Source organism: Anopheles funestus, chromosome 3RL, assembly GCF_943734845.2.
Source record: "Anopheles funestus chromosome 3RL, idAnoFuneDA-416_04, whole genome shotgun sequence".
NCBI classification, from domain to species: Eukaryota; Metazoa; Arthropoda; class Insecta; order Diptera; family Culicidae; genus Anopheles; species Anopheles funestus.
The window spans coordinates 28,837,046-28,859,215 of record NC_064599.1 but is presented as its reverse complement, the minus strand read 5'-3'; the positions used below and the strand labels follow the sequence as shown (position 1 = coordinate 28,859,215).

The following is a 22,170-nucleotide window of genomic DNA, read 5'->3' as shown; positions in this document are numbered from 1 at the left end:
TCTACCAGGATGAGCTTGTTTATGTTACGGTAGCTTCAAATACGGAATCGATGAGCTTCCGAACCGATTTTCGAACCTTGTTTGATGTTCGCCTCCCCGGGAGCATACGACGTTTCATGGCCAACACGTGTGAGATCTACATTTTGATTGCCTAGAGCGTGACATTGCGTGCAAAGAGCCGCTATCGATAGACAAACCATTTTCCACAGTCGCATTAACGAAATTTGAGGCTACGAAATAAAAAAGAACCTTTAGCAAAATACCTTCTCTTCCTAATGAATTACAAAACCAATTATAAACAAAGATCCTTTAGTGTCAGCGGAAGCGGATTTTAATTGAAAAGCGGATTTTTTTTAAAAAAACGAAAAATTTTATTGCAATATAAACGGAAAATCAGCATGCATTAACTTTTATAACCTTTTATATGGGGTAAAAAAAAACACAAAAAAAGAAAAACCACTGCCGAAAGAAATAAAATCAAACCACAATCTTATCGTGGCGAACCTATCAACACCCAATGGAGGACGAAAAAATATCCCTTTTTAAAGCTACCCTTTTGTTAGGGTGACGTTAGACGATGCGATTTTGAGATGATTTTTGGCAGGTCGCCCTTTTATTTTGAAAGTTGTCGCACATTGCGAACGTAATTATTATAAAAAAATACTACAATCTTATGAAATAAATCAAATAATATCACACATAGAAAGGGAAAAACCATGCATAACATTACTTCAAGCTTTAGTTTTAATTTTAATAATTTAAAAATAAATAATTTACAACTAAATTATTTAAGTTAAAGTATACAAATTGAAGTTAAATAAATTTAACTTAAATTTAAATAACTATAATAAAACGTTTTGAAAAAAATAAAATTGCCCATACTTGTTTATTGTTTGTAGAAAAACGCAAACCGCAGCAGCGCATCGTGTAAAAACACCCTAATATTCCCACCATAAATCGCCTGCTTGCAACACATTCCGAAAATGATAAAGAATTCTTCAATCGTTAAACATTTCAACCCTTACTTGAAAGAAACAAAACAAAAATCAAACTTCGCTCGAGCCCGGTTAACAAGTGGCCCAGACTCCCACGGTGATCACGGTGCAAAACGCAACAATGGCAATCCAATGAAGAAGAAAAAAAAGCCTCCACACACATTTCCCAACCCAAACCAATAGGAAAAGCGGGAAAAAAGATACTCGGCAGAAGTTAAACGAAAAAAAAAATACGATACCCATTGTACGTGGAAATTCATTCAACATTTTCTACTTTACAATTCTACTCCTTTTCCGTTCTGTTTCTGTGTAAATCTCTTACTCCCCCTTTCCACGTACCGGTTGTATCCTCGTTTGTTTGTTTTTTTTTTGCGCGTGTTTTCTTTGTGCTATTGTTATTGTTTAATTTCCCATTTCCATTCTACCGTTGTATCATCGCCTTATCAAATGTGTGATTCATCCCCTACTTTTAACGCCCTCTCCACTGTAAACTCCCTTTACCTTGTTGATTCGGTTTTTTTTTGTGCTTCACATTTTTTTTACTTGATTTTCTATTCTCAAAAGGCACTCACCTGTTTGTATTGCATTTGGTAGTAGTGGTAGCAGGCTTTCAGAGGCTGGCTGGCTTTGTACGAGATATTTTTTTCCTCCCAAAAGCTGTTGTTGTTATGCTGAATATATACGCGCGTGTGTTTGTGTGTGTGTTGTTTGCTGTTTAATTTCGTTTTATTCACACGATTCTCTCTAATCGCTCGCAAGTCCAAGGATAATATTGACGTTTTGCATTCGGAACAGAGGCAGGGGGACCCGTACACACCTTTCTTTCCTTTCACCACACACTCTTGTACCACTTGCACCAAAATCTTACCGAGCCAAAAGAAAAAACCACAAATCTCACACACGCTCGCAAAACACTTCTCACTAGCTTTCGTTCACCGTAGTGATGATGTACGTGTACGTGTGTTACCTTCCGTTTGGAATAGATATTTTTGTTGTTGTTTCACCTACACAGCCAACTGGATCAGCTTTATTATATTTACTTTAACTTAATTTGCAACTTTTCATTCAAAACCTGCTGCGTTCCCGGTTGAGTGCCCATTGAGGGGATAAAAAAGGGAGCTGCGGTAGTGGGGTTTGGGAGGGGGGATTTTCATTTTAAGGCTAATAAATTTTCATTTCCCTTCAGCACAAAATGCTTTATCAAGCGGGTCACGCACTCTCAGCTTCCCTGTTTCACCTGTTTCACAGCAACCCAGCACGTTGCTCCACGCGTGTGCGTGTGTGTGTGTGTGTGTATTTATGTGCCCTTCACTAAAGCTTCACTTACACTCTCACAGCACTCAACAGTGAAGTAAAATTTCGATACTTCTTCAAACACACTCACGAACCCGCCGAGAATGGGAAAATTCGTAAAAGGAAGAACTAACGAACGGCCGGCTAAAGGGAAAATGGGGGGGAGGGGAGGGGGGGAAAAGGGAACGGAAAGGAAGCACAAAAGTCCAACCGACACAAAATCATACACATACACAAACTTCTGCAACAGGAAATTGTGGCGCCGATCTGGTTTCGTTCGTTCGTTAGGATGCATATGTTTGTATGTGTGTGTAAATGTGTATAATGAAAAGCGGCAAACGGTTCTCATCTCACACCGTCACTCATCGCTCACACCCACGTGGATGGGCCCCCGGAAAATGGGAAGCATCACTCACGGCTTCATAACTACTTCTCTTTCGCTCTTTCCACAACTCATCGCACTGTGAGCCGTCTCGCTCATGTGAAGCTCACGGTGGTGGAGAAGAAAAAAACGGCCTACTAAGCCTACCAAAGCGAGAGCAAGGTTAAAACATTGGAAGAAGATAGAAACACGTGGAAACAAAGGACATTCCGGTATGCTCTGAAGGTGTGATAAAGATACCGCCCTACGGAACGGTTGGAAAAGGCCGCACAGGCGGCATGGGAGCTGGGAGAAAAACACCATTCCCTCCTCGAGAGAGAAAAGCAGCGCTCGATACAATAGCGAACCGAAACGGCAACATTCGGTGGAGCCTTTTACCACAAGGGAAAACGAAGCGTACGAGTGAGGGCTTTGGAGTGGAAAACGAAGGAAAAACTGGGCCTCCAAATGTGCACTTTAGAGCTGCTATAATCGTCACAGTCTGACTGATTTGTTACTGTAACCGTATTTTCACACAAAAGCAAATAAAACACACGAAACACACCACAATGTACACTTTGCCATTGAACGGTTTTGCTGTAACACTACTACACCCTCTCTTCCCTTGAAAGTGAAAATTCTAACCCTTTTCCTTTTTCAGCGCGATGCTTTCCGCTGATGGTAGTTGATGCGAGCGAAGAAAAAAAAGCACCTCCACACCAGTTCCGAGAGCTACAAACACTATCCCTGTTCAGCACGGCACACGATGGGAAAAAGCTTAAGGGAAAAACGGTTTTATTTCGTTCCTATGTGCCCGCCGAAGGGCGAGCGGGTGCTCATCTGAAAAACCGTCTAGCCGCGAACGTATACCGACCGAACTGGCGAACCGAAGCGAATCCGAATGAATGGATGGTTCCCCCGACCGAGCACGGGGCTCTGCACACGCAATTCACGCACTCACGCACCGTGTGTGTGTGTGTGTTTTTTTTTCTTTGCTTTTCATACAAAAGACCATAAGAGATAGCAAAGAGTAAGCGAGAGAGAATGCGCGCGCGCCTACTAAAAGCACCTCAGGATTATAATCGCTCTATATGTTTTTACAACAGTAAACAAAACCTCTGAGAGTGTCTGAGATTGTACACGGGCTAGATGAAAATAATTTGCACAGATTTGTATTTATTCCGTCCGTCGGTCAGCACGGCACAGTACGATACGTTCAATCAATAAAAAACAAAACAAATCCAAAAATAGGTCCCAAGGAACTCAGCAAAAGGACATACGGCGAGACGTAATCGTATGGCGTACACTCAATGGCGGGACCTCAACTCCTCAACTATATGTACTTGCACAGCGCAACACACGCGGTCACTCGTCTGCTAGCAGGATAGCAACAACAAAGCACACATCACACACACACACATACAGAGCCAAACGAACCGAACAGGACCAGGAGTGTCAGTTGCTGTATTATTCATAAACATTTTGCTTCTAGCGTTAACGGTGTCAGAAGGAGTTCATGCACCTTCTACCAGCTCTTCTAAAGTTAATCATGGTGGAAAACGGCAATTATTTTTTTCAAATTCATTTCATAGTGATTCCAACACTCAACTGCATACACACACACACACGCACGCACGATCGAGTTCCAGCTGTACCATTTGCTTACAGAAAAGGATCTCAGCTGCTTTTTTTGAGGCAGATGGAGTAGCCATCGCTATATAGCAACCATTTAAGTAGGCTTGTACTCTCATTCACGTTTCTCACTCTATCACGCTCCCTCTCTTTTACTCGCGCCCAATAGAGGTGACGTACAATTTTAATCTTACACCTACATCACAAGATACAAACGCAACTAATCTAATCAAACACAATGGAAGGCTATTAATGAACTGCTCAGTAATACATTTTTAAACCTTCCCAACACGTTACTGCTCACCGAAACTAGCGCTGGTGCGAAAACAGAAAATACGCGAACCCTCCACTCGCACTCGATGGAGACGCCAAACTGTGGTCACTCACACGGTGCAAATGACAGCTCGCGCGAACACTCACACATCTCGTACACAAAAAAAGGGAAGAAAACCCCCACCGTGAACGAGTGCCCAGCTCATCGATGCACGGTTCGAATGGGGAGCGAAACCCTGCCAAAAGCGGTTTCGCTATCATCCCTCTCATCGATGGTGAGCGGTTTCGCTCACACGCGCCCGTTCCAATACTCACGCACACTAACGGAGGCGCCTGGTGGTGGATAATTGGTTCCACTGTGCTAGTTTGTCGTGGAAGCATTGGCGACGAATATAGTACGATCGCACTCCACTAACCGAGTTTTTCGCACTTTTTTCCCCGTTTCGTTCAAGAAGCTATCTCGCTCTTGCTTGCTGTTGGTGTGTGCTGGTTTTGCTTGGCGCTACTACTAACACCATTTCTTCGCTTCAACTCTTGCAACACCGGAACACTACATTTAACCACTCGAATATGTGACATTTGAGTTGAGTGATAAAAATTATAGCAAAATAACGATAACTCCATACACACAGGATTGGGATGATTGTTTCATCTCCCTTTCGGAAAGGGATTTGCTCATACTAACAACACAAAGCTTACTCCCGGTAGCAGCTGCATATCACCAAAAACAGTAAACAAACCTATCCATTCGTTCAATGCCGAGCAAAATCCGAAACTGTTTGTAGACGCAGAAACATAGCACCCTTTTGCTGTATACCGATTATTTTTCCATCCGGGGAATAAAGGGAATGACAGATGTAAACAGTGTACCCGTTAAATGATTGAACAACCCTCGCCGAACCGACGGAACGTGTGCGTAATCCAAACACCGAGATAAAACAAAACGGTCGATACGTTGTACGCTCCACACAGCGAAACTGACAGCTGGCCACTAATACCGGTGCACACGTTTCACGTTGCCCCAGTCTGGTGTGGCAAGCGTGGCCTGCTCTTTCCGTGAGAACAGGAAGAGTGAGATAGGAGAGACCGAGCAAAAAAAAGTGAAGGTGTAAACTTCACCGTGAGCAGAAGAAAAATAATACGATATCTCATTATAACGCATATCTCACACAGTGCTGATCAGCTTGTTTGCTCTATCATGTAAATACCACGTTTGTATACATCCTTAAATATTACAAAATTTAATTATCTAAAAAAATCCTACAAAATACTATTACAAAGCAAATGCCGAAGAAGAATATTAGAAGATAGTTCTGCAATCAATGCTGAACGTTGTATCTTGTATTTTCACAGTTTTTAAATTAACTTTTGCAACAAAATCATCTAACAGGGATAAAAACCGAAACACCATACAATTATATTATCCAACTCGAACGTACCGCATAAAACAGCGAACTCTCACTTTCATGCATTTCTTTCAAAACATATTCAATCAAAACCAAATCTTATTCATTTCCACTTTCATCGATTTTACTTCCTTTGTTTTCAACAACTAAGTTTATCTTCTTAATAGTTTACGCAATAATATTATTCATGCCATTATTATATTCTTATCAACTGTGTGTTTTTATGACGTTCACCATTTACTATCCATTAGTATATGCTTGTGTATGTGCTTGTTGCATTCGTAATAGTTTTGCATGTTTTACTGTCTATCCCCCCTCCTTCGATTCGATAGTTTAATTAATTAATGTTTGCTTTTTGATGCGGATTTGATTTAAGAATTTGTGTGTTATGCTTACAGTATGTTAGTATTCAGATGAAGTAAGAAAAAGCGGAAAACGCACTGCCAATCTATAATATAATGTTCAGTTACAATTACAATGCCTTCTTCCTTTGTTTGCGCTAATAAATGTACGGTGTGTATTTGAACCCAGTTTAGATATCGTTCTCCCGAAAACAAATAAATAAGGTGTGATTTCCAGGAATTTTTGTTTAATTATTTTCGGGTTAGCGATGAAGTTACTATGTTACTAATTTTTGAACTATGTCAACACCTTCGTAACGAAAAATAGAGTAGTTTATTATATGCTGCGAATAATTAGCATACTTTACGCTGTAAAGCGTTCAACCGAGAAAAAAAATCGTGCAATTACGAATTTTAGTTTTCTAAATACTCTGTTGATAGTGTTGCAGCGAAAGTATATAAAAAAAAAGATTCCGGAACGTCAAATACATAAACCAACTACTATCTCAATTCTAATACGCATTTTGGAATGGATGGCGAAACGGGGTTTTGGGGGTTACATATATACAGAAGCAATATATTCGGCACAGACCAATTAATGCCATCGGCTGTTTATATGCGGCCAGTTCAACAAGAACGCATGACGGCACATTGAATCTAACTAAATCTTCACATACAACTCCCACCAACACGCACTATAGTTAGCATCAACGATCATTCGTTCGATCGTACCCTTTACAACTGGACATTATCTGATGGCTTTTGTTAGGTTGAGGTCCTCGTGGGACGCACGTGCTGTTGTGTATGCTTTACGACTGTTCTAGCAGTCTGTACTGTCTAGTTCTCCACTGGCTGCGGTGCCTGTGCATATAAACCGACGTCCAGAGATTCGTCCGCAACGTACGTGGGGCAGCGTTTGCGTTTTGTTCAGCATTGCTCACTCGACGAGGAGTCTTTTGACGGGTCTGTAAATGCTCCCCTGCTTCGATAATAAGCACATCCGCTATGAGCGCTAGTTAGAGCTTATGGTTATGCCTTTGTTAATATGCTTTCTATGTCTATATAGTTTTGCTTACGGATAGGATCGTCTACCGAACCTAACAAAAAACACACACGCGAATGTGTCGATTATACACATTGGATTCGATATAATAACACGGATAACTTGCTACACTCGTCATATGCTTGTCTGTCTACCATTTCCAAATAACATACGCATTTACTCATGGTTCAGCAGAATGAACGAACTGCTGATCCATCATCGTGCTGTATTCGATTGTTTTCACGTCAATAGCACTTATGTTTGCTATTGCATCGCCAACAAAACACAAAACAAAACAGTGTGAAATCAAACATATAATTTTCTCTACAAAACTCATAGCACAAAAACATTTTTTATCATTTTGCTACATTGCCTAAACGAAAACTTATTGCCACGTGAAACAGAGTGAAACAAAACAGGGAGCTTTAGACAGAGAGAGAGAGAGAGAGAGAGAGAGAGAGAGAGAGAAAGATAGAGAAAGGAACAAGGTGAGTACTATCAAACACAAAATGCGTACGGCATGTGCGTACGTGTCGGTTGGAAGCAATAGCACAAAATTTCGCTCAAATAGGCGATCGGGCTATACCTTAATTATGCTTACTATCCCGATACGGTGAAACGACACTAACATTAATAATAGCAGAGCAAACAGAGTAGAACAGAATTCGTCAACTGAGCCACTGAGTCAGGCGCACATCTAGCACGCTCGTGTCTTAGCATCGCGTCTCGTACAGTCCGCTGCGGCCGATGTAACGCACCCATTTGATCACATCATGATCGGAGTAGTTCAGTTTCGGTTCGAATACCTTTAAGTAACGGACCTGGTACGGCAGGAATTGCAAAGGGAAGTTAGTATTTCACAGACAAAACACGTTTCATTTTCGTTACTCTCCAAAACAAAAAAAAACCAACAACTTACCTTGAAACCGGATGGAGCGAAGGGAACTTCAAAGTTCATCGAGATCGGTGGTCGAGTCCATTTCTTTTTGGTATCCGTTTCGAGCAGTTCAATTTCGGCCGACAGTTGCGTTTCCTTCATACCGGCCATGCGTTTAATTCTGGGTTTCAAAAATAGAAAGCATTGTTTACATATGATTCAACATGGAAAAGACAAATGGCACACCGTCTACTCACTTCCATACGATCGCATTTTCAGACGCCTTGTACTTAGCTTTACCCTTCAGACAGATCAACTGCACGCCGGACGTATTGAGCGGGGTAGGAATCTTCACCTCAATCTTCTGCCCAAGCAACGACGGCTTAAAGTTCGACTTTAGCACAACCTTTACCTCCATCTTGGTTCGGCCGACTTCGCGCACCAGCGGAATCACGCGGAATGGCAACGAGATGTCCTTCGTCGTGCGGTAGCGCATCAGCTCAAACTCACCATCCGGCGGTATGAAGCTGATCGAGTGTTCCGTCTCAAACTTGCTCAGCTTCACGCACTGATGGAACTGGCAGTCATCGATCACGACCACCGGTTTGCCCGACCGGGACGCTTCGTTGTCCGCATTGCCGGATATACCGCTGCGACCCTTCGCCTCCATCACGATCTTATCGTTGATGCCGAACTTACACTCCGGCATGCCGGAAAGGTACGACTTCATAACGACCTTGCCGGCAACGTGCGCCGACAGTACCTGGCCCTGGGGGCTCATCAGCAGATTCACGTACTCCAGCACATCGAGGAACAGCTCGTTCCGGCGGTACTTGATGCCTTCCCGGCGCCAACCGATCTGGCCGGTAACCTGCGACGTTATCTGAGCCTGCTCTTCCTTCGTCGCCGTCTTGATGCCTTGCTGCGTGATGAACGTCTTCAGCACACCCGTATCCGAGTTTTGCGGATAGCCAAAGTCCAGAATTTCTATGCGCGAAAAATAAACGCACACAACATAACAAAACGTATTTTACTCACTGGTCTGAATGTGGGGAGAAAAATAGCGAAGCCTACTACGCTACGATCAACTCACCATCCAACAGTTCGTAGATTAGTACGAAGTTGTTCTTGATGTTTTCTTCCGAAATCTTGCCAAAGTATGACTGCATCACGTCGATAATCTTCAGCAGAAACTCGAACACCATGGCAGCGTTCACATTTTGCTTCGTTACGGCCGCTAGCCAAATGTTAGCCCGCTAGAAAGGAAGAAAACCGAACGCACGCAATGAATGATTATTTAATTTAGTTAATGGCCATGCGTCCCTTTTTTTCCCCCATGCCACTTCTTTGCGTACTTACCTTAATATGGAAAAAGCTCGTACGGGCTATGTTCGTTACCGGTGAACGAACCTGCTGCCGGGCGTGGATCACATTCACGCGGAACGCATCGACTGCATTCCGGCCAATGTCATCCCGGTACACGCGGGAGATCAGAACCTCTCCCTTGTGGTTATACACGAACAGTCCACCTATCATGTTGGTCCCCGATGCAACGCACTAGACCAGGCGTCTTCACACTTTTCTGTCTCAATTTCTCTCTTTTGCACGCACACTCTGCGTATAATCAGTGTTTGTTTCCGTTGTTCAGCGAAAGAACGCGGATAAAGTGGCAGGCTGATTTTATTGTATTCTTCGTACCTTCCCTTCTCTCTTCGCTGCTGGCTTCCTTGCTAGAAAGTTAGGCCACACACGCCTTGTGTGCCTTCTTATCAATCTTCTCTATCCGGCTGGGAGCCGACCGCACACTGGAAAAACGGAACAGAAATAACGAGATATGTGTTTAACGCCCACTTTGCATACGCGGCTACCCTGACGTTGGCCCTATGTGAAGGGTGGGGGCAGTAAGAACTTGGCATGGTTATCTTATTCTCTTCAATCTTCTTTCGTATAAGTTCATCGTTAGTGATTAAGCTTGCGTTTGCATCGGTACAATCATTCACAGCATAGGAAAACTTTTAATATTAGATGTACTTAGTATGGGGTGGAGTGATTGGGAAAGTAATCAATAAGGCTTACAAGCGGGCTACGAAAACGAGCCTTATGTCCCCCATCCCTTCTATGTTCGTGTAACGTAAAAATAGCCCTACAGTGACAACAACCTTTCCAGCTACGCCTTCCTTATCGCTTTCCTTCCCTTTGCACAATTGAATCAATTACTGGCCATTGATGATTGAATCACGTACACTTGTGTTCCTAGGGAAGCCCATTTAAAAATGTCTTCCAGCACGACGATGTTCCCGACCCGCCGGAAACAGAACCATGGGCCAAGCGCTTCTGCCCCTGCGTAGGCTAACTGTTTGCTCTTCAGCCAATCCTTACCTTGATACGCGGCAATTCTATCGCACACTTCAACGCGCGCCCAAATTAATCCATTTTCTTCGACAATTTAACCGCAAAACATTATCACCGCAAAGTAGGAGAGGAGGAAAATTTTTGTGATTTTTTTTTTTCTGGCCTTCCACCAGCAAATGACACAACCAAAAATTTCTTCTTCTTGACAGCGGCACCAATGTCGACTCGATGTCGATCGTCAATTGGCGAAATGTCAATTGTCGACATTTGCGGCCTTTTGGGCGTTTGAAGCTTTCAACCACACACTATACACCGGTCGATAAATCCGGGGCGCTGTCAGCTCCGTCCAGCAAGCGGGGCAAAGAAGAACAAGCGAAGAAGCAGATAGAACATTTTTAATCGTACGCCTACTTTTTCAATTGCTTGGTAGAAGTTTCTTTCGTTTTTGGGTTGTTTCGGTTCATGGTTCCGATATTCCTGCTGTGCCAGTGCTACCATTTTGCATCCAACGACGTGTATTAGACGCTAGATTTCCGCTACAAATCCTACGCCTTGTAACATCCGGTTTTTGCGTTCGTTCTGTCCCATCCATCGCAGGACCGTCGTTGTCCTGTTTTTTTTTCTCTCCTGCAAAACGATACAAACGTACTGCATTGCAAACGGTTCGCCACAGTATAAACCGGATTTTGTGTATCTTGCTTAGACCGGGAGGACAAACCGAAAGAAGAAACGCAAAAAAACTGTTTCGCCGGATGTGTTTAATTTCGTGAGTGAGCGTTCTGTTTCGATAATCATCTCTAGTTTCGCAAAAGATAAGCACCGTTTTGGGTGAATCAAGAATCAAACCGACCGAGTGCGTGTGTGTGCACATATAAAAGCATTTCAAGTGAGATTTAATCAAATTTAGCAAGTTGAAGAAAGTGAGTGAGAAGAAAGCAACAACGCCTATGTGAGTCCAATCGCTAAACCGCAAGCGGTTTATGTCTCTTTGTGCACTCAGCGCGGTGCATTCGCCGTGTTGCATTCGTAGAACACCCACTTTTGCTACCTGTTCGATTTCACCGGTGCGGGGAAAACGGTGACAAACCGAGAGGGGGGAAAACAACCACCGTCCTGACGCACGATACTTCTCCATCTGTAGCGGGTGTGCATGCCCCATCGAAGGAGTTGGTCCTTAGGTAGGATACAAACGCAAGCAGGCGCTTGAAAGTGCAGCAAAGCAAGCCGTGATTTGTTCAGATTTGCAAGAGTGTGTTTGTCCGGTGTGTGTGGTGGTGTGTGCTTTACCGTATACAAACACACAGCACAGCATCCGTCCGTCCGTCTGTCAATTACCCTTACCGCACTGCAAACAACAACGTACCATATCCTTTGTAGGCGGCGAGATTTTTTTTTAAAAAGGATCTGTTTACATTCGCCCATCCAACCGGAAAAGCCAATAAAGGTAAGTTTGTTTTTTCCTAAAATCTGTCCCATGGTAAATGTGCTTTAACGGATGTCATCTCATCTATCGATCGATAGGATAATCACTAAAAGAAAGCGAAAGGAAGCGAAGGAAATTAAATAATCTATACGCCAACGAAAACGGTTTAATTCGGAGGAAAAACTAATCCGGTATAGAAGAGTGTAAGCACACGCATATCACCCTTATTTACTACGGCCGCTCTCGTACTTTACCGGGCCCCCGATGTGTAGGAGGGTGGAACATAACCGGTCAAGAGATGGATGATAAATGATGACCAACACTGAACCGGGTGATGATGCGCACCAAGCACGCATCGCTTCCACGTTGCCTTTTATTCTTCTTTTTGCATTTAACCCACCCTTCGGATGCTTCACTTCCTTATTCTCGCCCACCCGTCAGAGACGATGATGGTGATGGAAGCAAACGGAAGAGATGAATTATAAGCCACCATCGCCACCGTGCCCCATATCTTGGTACGATGGGAAGGGGGGGGGGGGATACCTCTCACATCCAACATGAACAAGCAAGAAGAAAAAAACACAAATTATACACGTTACCTCAGACACCCAGCTGTTGGTGTGAAGAAAAGGACGCACAAAAATAGATTTTTGCCAAACGGACGAAATTTTTCCCTCTCATGTATTCGTACACACTTACCCACTTCTGGTTCATACGCCACCCAAAAAAAAACCCGCTTTTTTGCGATCGGGAAGAGAAGGGGGAGGATAGGGGCACAGATGAACGGATCGTCAAGTATCGCACCCTGTGAGAGATTGAATGGATTGAGTGAATACACCACGGTCTCTAAATGGATCGAGTGCGTTCGTCCATACGCGTACAATGCTCAGTCACCTTTTTTTGAACGGGAAAGAAAGTACGCGTGAGATACGTCCCGTGAAGGTTTTATTGAACCACATAAGATAAGGTTTTATTTACGGCTGTAAACAATACGATAGGGAACGGATTGTTGCGAGTAGATTAGATGATGCTATATTTACACTCGCCTTGGAAACAAAACAAAAAAGTCTTTCATAAAGATCGTTTAATTCAAATGTAATAATATTTTAGATTTTGCAGGTATCTATTGTTCATTTGGAGGACCTTACCAGATGGCAAAAAAGAAGTACATTTTTTTCTTTTAGTAAATTGCGATAAAAACACAGAAACGAAATTGACCGGCATGTTACTAGTGATAGCATCATTCAAGAGCGACCGTAAAACTATTTAAAACATCATAAAAGACGCATTAAGCTACCTTTAAATTGACCAAACCAAAACAGTAACCAAACGTTATATTTTAATCAAAATTATTCTTCTTAATAAAGCCATGAATTTGACGTCAATATGAAAAATTAGAAACCACGCACAGAGCATAAAACAACTCACTGACATTGAGTAATTTATGTGTTATTCTTATAATTTCTCATACATTCCGTACGTACGTACCATAAACAGACGATAAAATGTGCACTCAGCTGACGTACGCATACGCCAAGGGGAAATCCATCCACCGAGGACTTCTAAATCACATTTAAAAACGAAGAGCAATTCTACGAAAGAAGCTTTTGCGTGATGAAAAATGCTACCGAATATGGTTGTACGTGATGGGCATTACATTCTCCGTGGTATAGGAAAAATCCCATTTTTTACAATTATTATTTACGTGCTACAATGAAAGTAGCTTTCACAAAATGCAGCATAAGAATTAAATTTAATTTTACCTTAAATAAAATACACAACAACAAACATTCGGAATTTCATGTGGATAAAAATTAATGCCAAGTTCTCTCGTTCAATCGGTCCGCGGCGGTTGAAATTAGTTTGTGATAGTAATTGACCTTAATTATTTTATTTATGTGCTCAATATGCTTTTGCGGTCGTTACATCAGGAAGGGCAATACATGCATCACGTAGGACGCGCGATCGCCGCCGCTGGTGGTGGTTTAAAAAAATAAATATAAAAAAACTATAAAATATATAAATAACTTTTTTAAGAAGCCCCAATGAGGTGAATTTAAAATTTATCTCAGCAAATGCTTTTTATTTCATTTTGATTAAGATCGTTTGGTGTCTTTCTCATGACGTGCACTGCCACTTCGAATAGAGAACGAAACGTATTACTAAGAGAAATATTAGTTTTCTTTCTTTAAAAAAATGTATCCGGTAGTTAAATATCTATTTAAGTTTGATCCTCTGTAGCAGAAACCTTTCTCTAGCGATCATTAACTGGGGATTGATCTTCCTGAAAAATAAAAAAAAACAAAAGGCGTCTTCTCTGCAGATTTTAGTTTGCTTTGAACTTTCGCCCCAAAAAGAACTCCATCCCAGCTGCTGCTCATAATTGCGCTGGCCGTTTACCAATTAACTGATAGACCCCCGTGTAAAGCGAATTGATAACAATGTCTGCTCGGCTGCCCCCCAAAACTGCCGATAGAAGATTTCATGCATTCTAGTAGATTTTATCACGCCCCACCAGTCCTTTCGGTGTGTTTGATTGATTAGTTTTCTTGGAAAGAGAAAACGATGCTTATTATTCAAATGGACATTTGATCCAGGCAAATTATTATTTGTTTTTCTTTAAAATCGACAACGAATGGAAGCTACAAACTGCTGCCAGCAAACGGAATAATGATCGTATAGCGAAAATGTTAAAAGTGTTATGGGAGTTTGATCACAGCTCGATCACTTTCTTTCTCGCAATTGCAATCGATTGTGCGATCTTTTATAGTTATATATATATATGCGTGTATCGATTTCCGTTCGTAACGAATGCAGTTTGTTATCTTATCTGCAGCATTACTAACCGATGGGTAGCGTGCAGTCTGAGCTAGCATCCGTAAACTTGTCTTTCCTAATGTGACATCATGCTACAATTTAGTGCAACAGTTTGATGTTTTTTTGTTTTTTTTTTGTTTTGTTTCATAGAGTTCGGTTACTTTCATTTCACTTTGTTTCTCCCGTTTTTTTCCATTCACACAGGTATCTATTACGTAGCCGATACGAACAAAAAAAAACGGACACGGTTTTAACGTGTTCTGGTTTACCCGCGCAAACCACACCCCCATCATCCATCCCCCCCCCCCCCTTATCGGCATCATCCTTCAATACTGCCGCCGACCAAACCAAACCAAAGCGAGTGTTCCGATGACAGTGACGATGCTGCTTGCCAGCGATGCTTGAGCGCGTCCGGTTCGGTGGTTTCAGTGGCACGTACAAAGTAAGGGGCGCCGAGCTGGCTCGTGACAGGAAAACGCAAACCAAACCGGTGACCGTACTTTTCCTCGATGAAAGTACGCACACGTTCCATCTGGACAAGCGCGCCAAGGGCGCCGAACTGCTCGAACAGGTGTTCCAGCATGTGGAACTGTCCGAGCGGGACTATTTCGGGCTGCAGTTCCCGTCGGTGGAAGATGCGCATACGCTTAGCAATGGGAACGGTGGTAGCAGCATCAATCATACGAGCAAAAGTGATCCATCGGCCGGTGGATCGAGCAGTGGATCGTGTAGTACCGGTGGAACGAATGGCAGTAACACCGGTCCCGTCTCGCCCACGGTACAGTTCCCGAACGGACGGCAACCGGTACGGTGGTTGGATCCAAACAAACCTTTCCGCAAACAGCTAAACGATGCACGAACGACCACGGTACGATCGCATGCGGACGGTGGTCCACATGTGCCATTGTTGCTGTTTCGCGTCAAGTTCTACGTCACCGATCCGAGCCGATTGCACGAAGAGTACACGCGCTATCAGTTTTATCTGCAGATCCGGCGTGATGTCTATCAGGGCCGATTGCCCGTTACCCTGAACACTGCCTGTCTTTTAGCCAGCTTTACTGTACAAGGTGAGCAACCATGGGTTTTTTTTCTTTGTGCTGCCCTTAACACACTTAACCGATATCTTTAATCCATACTTCACCTGTCCCGCAGCTGAACTTGGCGATTACAATCCATTGGAGCATACGGTTGGATATTTGAGTGAGTTACAGCTTCTACCGGAGCAAACGGAGGAAGCGGAGCATCGCATATCGGAACTGCACAAGCTACACCGTGGTCAGCTGCCGGCTGACGCAGAGTACAACTATCTGGAACACGCTAAACGGCTCGAGCTTTACGGGATCGATTTCCACCGGGCGACGGTAAACCAGTCGAAGCGGTTTTCACCCTTTGGAAACACTACCCTACCAACCTCCCGTCCTCCTCCGTTGCAGGATTCGTCCGGAAAGGAGCTAGCGCTGGGTGTATCTTCCCTCGGTTTGTTGGTGTATCAAAACGGTACCCGCATCAACACCTTCTCGTGGTCGAAGGTGGTAAAGGTGTCCTTCAAGCGGAAAGATTTCTTCATTCAACTAGCACGCGAACCGGTAAGGCAAACTGCAGGAAGCAGGAATTGTGTAATAATTTTCTAAATTATGTGTTGCTTTTTTCTCCATTCCACAGTCCGAACACTACGATACGCTGCTCGGCTTCAGTATGGGTTCGCACCGTAATGCTAAGCTGCTGTGGAAGGCTTGCGTCGAGCATCATTCGTTCTTCCGGTTGAAGAAACCGCACCGTTCGCCACGTTCTTTCCTGCCACTTACATTGCGTTCGAAGTACGTAAATGGGCTTGTGTATGCCAAGCCCAAAATGATCTACTGTAGCGTTGTGATTTAAGAATCTGATGGGAAAAGTTATTCATATGTCTCACACGAATCTCCAGTAGATTCTTCAAGAGTTAATGAGAATCTTCATGAGTTGCCAAAGATTAATATCGAAACTCTACAAATTTTTAAATCACGGAAGATGGCTTACCAATATAAATCAGTTGAGCATTCCTGTTCTTTGCCATATTTAACATGTTGTCTTGTGTCTTCGCTTGACACCGCAGAGGTTTCTATTATACCACCGGGTCACTTGTAGCGTGTAGATTCATGAATCACTGAAGATTTTTAAATTTTTGGATAATAAATGATCTCTAGAGATTCACAAAACTTTAAAGGAATTATGAAAAATGAAGAATTTTTATAGATTGTTCACTTTTTCACGGATTATCATCCTTCAACCTCAAATTTCTTTGGATATTCAAGATTATTTTGATATAAATGATTTTTTTGAAGATTCTTCCATCTTTGAGGATTAATGGATCTTTACACATTCACGAATCTATGAAGATTCATCGTTGAAGAGAATCGTTGTAGATTCATAACTCTTAAGAGACTTAAGCATCTTTGTAGATTGGAGAATCTTAGGATATTAGCAAATTCCATAATACACTTATTTTTTCCCTCTCTCCAGATTCCACTATTCCGGCCGCACCGAACTGCAAGCCGTAACGGAAAGCCGTCAGCGTGGTAAGGTGGCGAAAATGTTCATCCGTTCGCCCAGCCGACGGTTGTTGGCTACGATTTCACAATCACAATCACCTCAGCTGAACGGTGCTGGTGGACCCACCGGTGACGGGAGTGGTGCCTCGTGCAATGAGGCAAGCAACGGTGGCGCCAACATCAGTGCTGCGAGTGGGAACAAAAATCAGCTTACCTTACTTTCGATCACAAAAGCTACCCGTACGTACGATAAGGTTACCTCCAAGACGCCATCATCCATGCCGCGTAAAGCTTGGGAACAGCAGACTGATGAGTGAGTGTGTTTGGAAAATTATGAATTGTGATCCTTGCTAAATTGATTCAATCCTGATAATAACTTTAATAAACCTTTCACAGACCCACTTTCATCGAGCATTGTGCCCGCACATCGATGCCCATGTACGATTCACCACCCGCATATGCCGGTCTGAATGGAAGTGGTGCGGGCAATGGAATCAATGGAGACGATGAATCCGGCGGACTGGTCACAATCCATCTGGTGGCGGACGAGCAAGGACGTTTCGGGTTCAACGTAAAGGGTGGCATCGATCACGGTCTCCCCATATTGGTTTCACGTGTCGCACCACACACGCCGGCCGACAAAAGTACGCCGCGCGTCTGCGAAGGCGATCAGGTGGTGCGTATTAACGGGCGTGACGTTAGTGCGATGGCGTACGAGCAGGTCGTTAGTTTAATTCGTGCCTCGCGTGAGTATCAGGGTGGGGAATTGTTGCTGACACTGAAACCGAATGCCTTAGTCGATTATACCGAGGAGGAACCACTGTATCAGTACGTCCCGGAGGAAAATGATATCGTACGGGTCGGACTGCTAAACGGTGATCAGCTGTTCACACAATCGTTACTGTTGCTGCGCGATGGTTTAGCATCTGGCGCACTGTTGGCACAGTATGAGCAGCTGTACCGGAAGAATCCGGAACTGGCTATTACGGAGGCGCGTAAAAATGAAAACATTGGAAAGAATCGTTACCGTGACATATCACCGTGTAAGTAACAGAAGCGCTTGCCTTTTGCATAGTATTGATGGAAATTAATCGTTAATATATATTTTTTTGTAAATTTCTTAGATGACTGTACTCGCGTCGTACTACAGCATGCGGAAAGTGGCGACTACATTAACGCCAACTATGTGAACATGGAAATACCTCCTGCCCGGAAAACGAACCGCTACATCGCCACGCAAGGTCCACTACCGTCGACGGTAAACGATTTCTGGCGCATGGTGCAGCAGGAAAGCAGCCACCTGGTAGTGATGTTAACGACGGTGAAGGAAAGCGGCAGCACCAAGTGCCATCAGTATTGGCCATCGGCCGATGACGATCCACTCGTACCGTCGGCTGGCTTTTCGATCAGTTGCCTTACGGAGAAACCGGACGAAACCGGTAGCTTCGTGTTTCGCGATCTCGTCATGACGGATGAACGTACGAAGGAAACGCGCACCATCCAGCACATGCAGTATCTGGCCTGGCCGGACCACGACGTACCGGCGGATCCGAATCTGTTTCTACAGTTTACCGAGCGGGTCCGATCGGCACGGGAAACGACACTACCGCTAGAGATTGAGGCAAGCCTTAAAAATGTAAAATTGCGCAACGTCGATGAGAACGGTGGATTGGACAACTCGGAGCGGCGGATCGTGCACACGGATAGTGACGACAGTCCGAACGATATGCCCTCCTCAACGTCGGTTCATCAGTGAGTACCGGATAGGTGTTGGATGTTGGATGAGCAGTTGTATTTTACCTTTTTGTATTTGTTTGTTGTTAAAGGTATATAAGTGCTTCGAATCCACCCATTATCGTACACTGTTCGGCCGGCATCGGTCGTACAGGGGTGTTGATACTAATGGATACCGCACTGGCGCTGATGGAGGTACGGGAACCGATCTATCCGCTGGACATTGTACAGGCGATGCGTGATCAACGGCCATGCATGGTACAGAATGTGGTAAGGAAAAAGACGTTTGTTTAACGCTCTTATTTTACGGATGAGGATCGTATTACCATCTTCTACTATTACGTTTCTTTCTCATCCAAAAATTAGAGTCAGTATCGATTCGTTTGCGAATGTATCTGTGCGGCATATTTGCAACAGGTAGCAAAGGAACAAGCTACCTCCGCTCCTAGCTCACCTACAGGAACGTTAGAAGCTAGAAAACCGGTCACAAAAACAGCATCACCATCTGCCGGTGGTACGGCAACAAATGCTGCAGCAGCGAAAACCGTTCCGAGCATAGCATCACCAGAGGAAACGATGCTCGATACGCCCGCAGCAGACAGCGAACGAAAGGCACCGTTGGCAACGGAAACGACAAGCATCAGTACGGCCACCGTATCACCGTCCAATGGACACCAGGAGGTTGAGTAGACCCCCAAAACCCAACGAACGAAATCGAGTTATTTCGCGGTACAACTACTCCGTGCGTATTTCCGTAATCGGTATTAATTTATTTCAATATTTCGTATAATACTATGTTTTCCCGACTCAGCTTATAAATGTGTCGGGACGGGATTTATATCATTAGAAGTGTGCGTTCACCTATACCATGCGGCGGCTCTGTGCCGCATTTTGCACCGGTTACATCCATTCTTGATGTGGATCCCTCGTTAGTTCCCGCAAATCCTATTGAATATTCTGATTGCTCTTATTTTCACTCTTCTTTTCACTCTCTCTCATACATTTTGCATTGTACATGCGTCGTGTACATACGCATACTATCTTATATGACCTCGTCTTGACAATTTAGGATCCTCTTCGCTTTTGTGTTAGAAACACCCATCATGCAGGAGCTAGTAGTCGGTCACGTCTAGACACTCTACAAATGATGGAATTAAAATAACATTTGTGATTGAAACAGTATACCCGTTCTTGCGGCGTTAGACGTAAGGAAAAGAACAACCGAACGATAACAATAACGACACAGGCTAACCCCCGCACCCCCTTCCCCGGCCGGATGTGAAACATTTGTCCCCCTGACGAAATGATGGAATCGGTATTGGAAATACAGGCGCATAATGTTTATAATAGGTAAATAATCCTTTCTTGCTTACAATCTCATGTATAAGTTTTATCGAGTTTTGTTGGTTCGTTTGTATGCGCGATCGCGAGACAAAACTGATCATTACAATTTTCTGCCAATACACTAGCACACCACTCACAAACAAAACTACAAAATACATACTTATATACACGCATACATGTAACCGATCCGACCGATGCAAGACTATTCTAATAAGCTAATTTTATACACGAGTGCGCACCTTCATTCAGCCTTTGCCGAATTTATGTGAGAATATAATCAACAAATTGAATCTAGAGTGAACAGTTTGCGAAAACAAAACAGGATTACAAGGATAGTAGTAGTAGTAGTAGTAGTAGTAGCAGTGGTAGTAGTGCAGTGCAATTTGGGCAATGCTTTAAACTTTCGTAAGTGAAAACACTGCATCAATGGTGTGGTGAACGTTTATTTTTAATAATAATAAAATAACAACTGAACAAACAAAATATCAAGTGCATCATAATACGGAACAATACCCTTTGGTACAAGATAGAGAGGCCACACCCACTAGAAGATAAGCATTAGCCGATCCGGTGTTCGGTGGTAAAGCAATACAATAGAAACCTACAATAGAGGGCACGCACAAAACCGGTCACGTTTCACGTAAACAGATGGCATCATACATCAGAACGAATTCTGGAGTGAAATTTTACAAAAAACCTTATCAATACAGCACCAACAGTTGTCTGTTACAGTGAGAGAAACGTATAAATTGCTCCGGAAATGTGGTTTCTTCCGCTAGAGCAACCCGGATAGGAAGCAACAAGCAGCAAAAACCCGTAAACGTTACAGCCATTTTTATGCTACGCGCAGACAAAAGAAAAACGACAGCATTATAATTGATGATTATTAGCCTTTCGTGGGCCGACGTCGTGTTTATGTGAAACATAGGAAAGATAGGAAGTGAACCAGGCATTGGAGCAATAAGTGTGAATAAGCGAAACAGTCAGTCAGCGTTGAAGGAGTTAAAGAACAGTTTTCAAAACGGATGAATAATTTGTGTTAAGATGAAAAGCAAGTACTCGGCATCAAATTAATAGATGCGATACGCAACCGCAAATGAATGTTGAGCAAATGTGTAAGTTAAGAAAAATCGAATTACAGTACCTTATGAATTTGCTTTTTGTGTTGCATTTTAGGGGGGGGGGGGGGGGGGGGGGGGGGGAAAGAAAATTGAGAAAGTTTCATTTGGCTCTGTCGAATAACAAATGGGGTGGAAAGGTACTGTTTTCAAAATTATAAATGTTTATACTTTTACTCCACAATAATTATGTTTAAGAGCATTGGTTAAAATTTCAAATTAGATTATTTTTATTTTTTTTTTAAATGCAATGCTCCCCCATGTGGCCAAAGAATTTCGTCACCTCCTCTCGCAATTGTATACAAAAAAAAAGAAAAAATAGTTTTTTTCCCCTTCTGGATCAATAAAAAAATAATTTTACAGTCATTTTGTAAAAGAATTATTTATTTATTTTTTTTTTTTTGCTCGGTTAGAACGGCCTGGCCGTATCAAGACTTATTTTACCACGTAGCAGGATAGTCAGTCCAAGCTACGGGGGGACGGTCCGGATGGGATTTGAACCCGGTCCTGCCGTGTGGACGGGCGCCGTTTTTCACATGGACCACCGGGCCGCCCCGAAAAGAATTATTTAATTAACAAAAAAAAAAAAAAAAAAAAATTACAAAAAAAATAATTGTTAATAAACCAATCCTCC

The 22,170-nt window shown here is 43.2% G+C and overlaps 3 protein-coding genes across 27 annotated transcripts in view; 1 reads left to right on the top strand and 2 right to left on the bottom strand.

The window, feature by feature from the left end:
• LOC125767566 (uncharacterized) overlaps positions 1 to 5,666 on the bottom strand; it is a 183,468-nt gene extending 177,802 nt beyond the window's left edge. For 3 of the 23 annotated variants that reach the window (XM_049434270.1, XM_049434271.1, XM_049434273.1), the window contains exon 1: positions 1,568 to 2,753. The gene's annotated coding sequence lies outside the window, so the exon portion shown is untranslated. The other 20 variants (XM_049434258.1, XM_049434249.1, XM_049434252.1 and 17 more) reach the window with 20 other exon arrangements.
• Positions 5,667 to 6,059: 393 nt separating this feature from the next.
• On the bottom strand, positions 6,060 to 10,774 carry LOC125767581 (AP-2 complex subunit mu). Of its 2 annotated transcripts, XR_007418811.1 has the most exons (7): positions 10,600 to 10,774; positions 9,580 to 10,025; positions 9,314 to 9,476; positions 8,478 to 9,207; positions 8,263 to 8,401; positions 7,930 to 8,164; positions 6,060 to 7,766 (listed from the first exon to the last, which is right to left on the bottom strand). XR_007418811.1 is itself a non-coding variant. In XM_049434306.1 (6 exons), the coding sequence occupies exons 2-6, from the start codon at positions 9,754 to 9,756 to the stop codon at positions 8,057 to 8,059; spliced, it is 1,317 nt and encodes a 438-aa protein (XP_049290263.1). In that variant the 5' UTR covers positions 9,757 to 10,025; positions 10,600 to 10,774; the 3' UTR covers positions 6,060 to 8,056. The 2 variants fall into 2 exon arrangements, 1 of the variants encoding a protein (XP_049290263.1); XM_049434306.1 differs by having other exon boundaries at positions 6,060 to 8,164.
• Positions 10,775 to 10,910: 136 nt separating this feature from the next.
• Positions 10,911 to 21,574, top strand: LOC125767571 (tyrosine-protein phosphatase non-receptor type 4). 2 transcript variants are annotated; one of them, XM_049434283.1, is made up of 10 exons: positions 10,911 to 12,016; positions 15,017 to 15,879; positions 15,965 to 16,173; positions 16,246 to 16,398; positions 16,475 to 16,629; positions 17,312 to 17,653; positions 17,737 to 18,383; positions 18,465 to 19,092; positions 19,167 to 19,344; positions 19,441 to 21,574. In XM_049434283.1, exons 2-10 carry the CDS (start codon positions 15,210 to 15,212, stop codon positions 19,762 to 19,764), a joined length of 3,306 nt encoding a protein of 1,101 aa, XP_049290240.1. In that variant the 5' UTR covers positions 10,911 to 12,016; positions 15,017 to 15,209; the 3' UTR covers positions 19,765 to 21,574. The 2 variants fall into 2 exon arrangements, with proteins under 2 accessions (XP_049290240.1, XP_049290239.1); XM_049434282.1 differs by having other exon boundaries at positions 15,965 to 16,398.
• Positions 21,575 to 22,170: the final 596 nt, after the last annotated feature.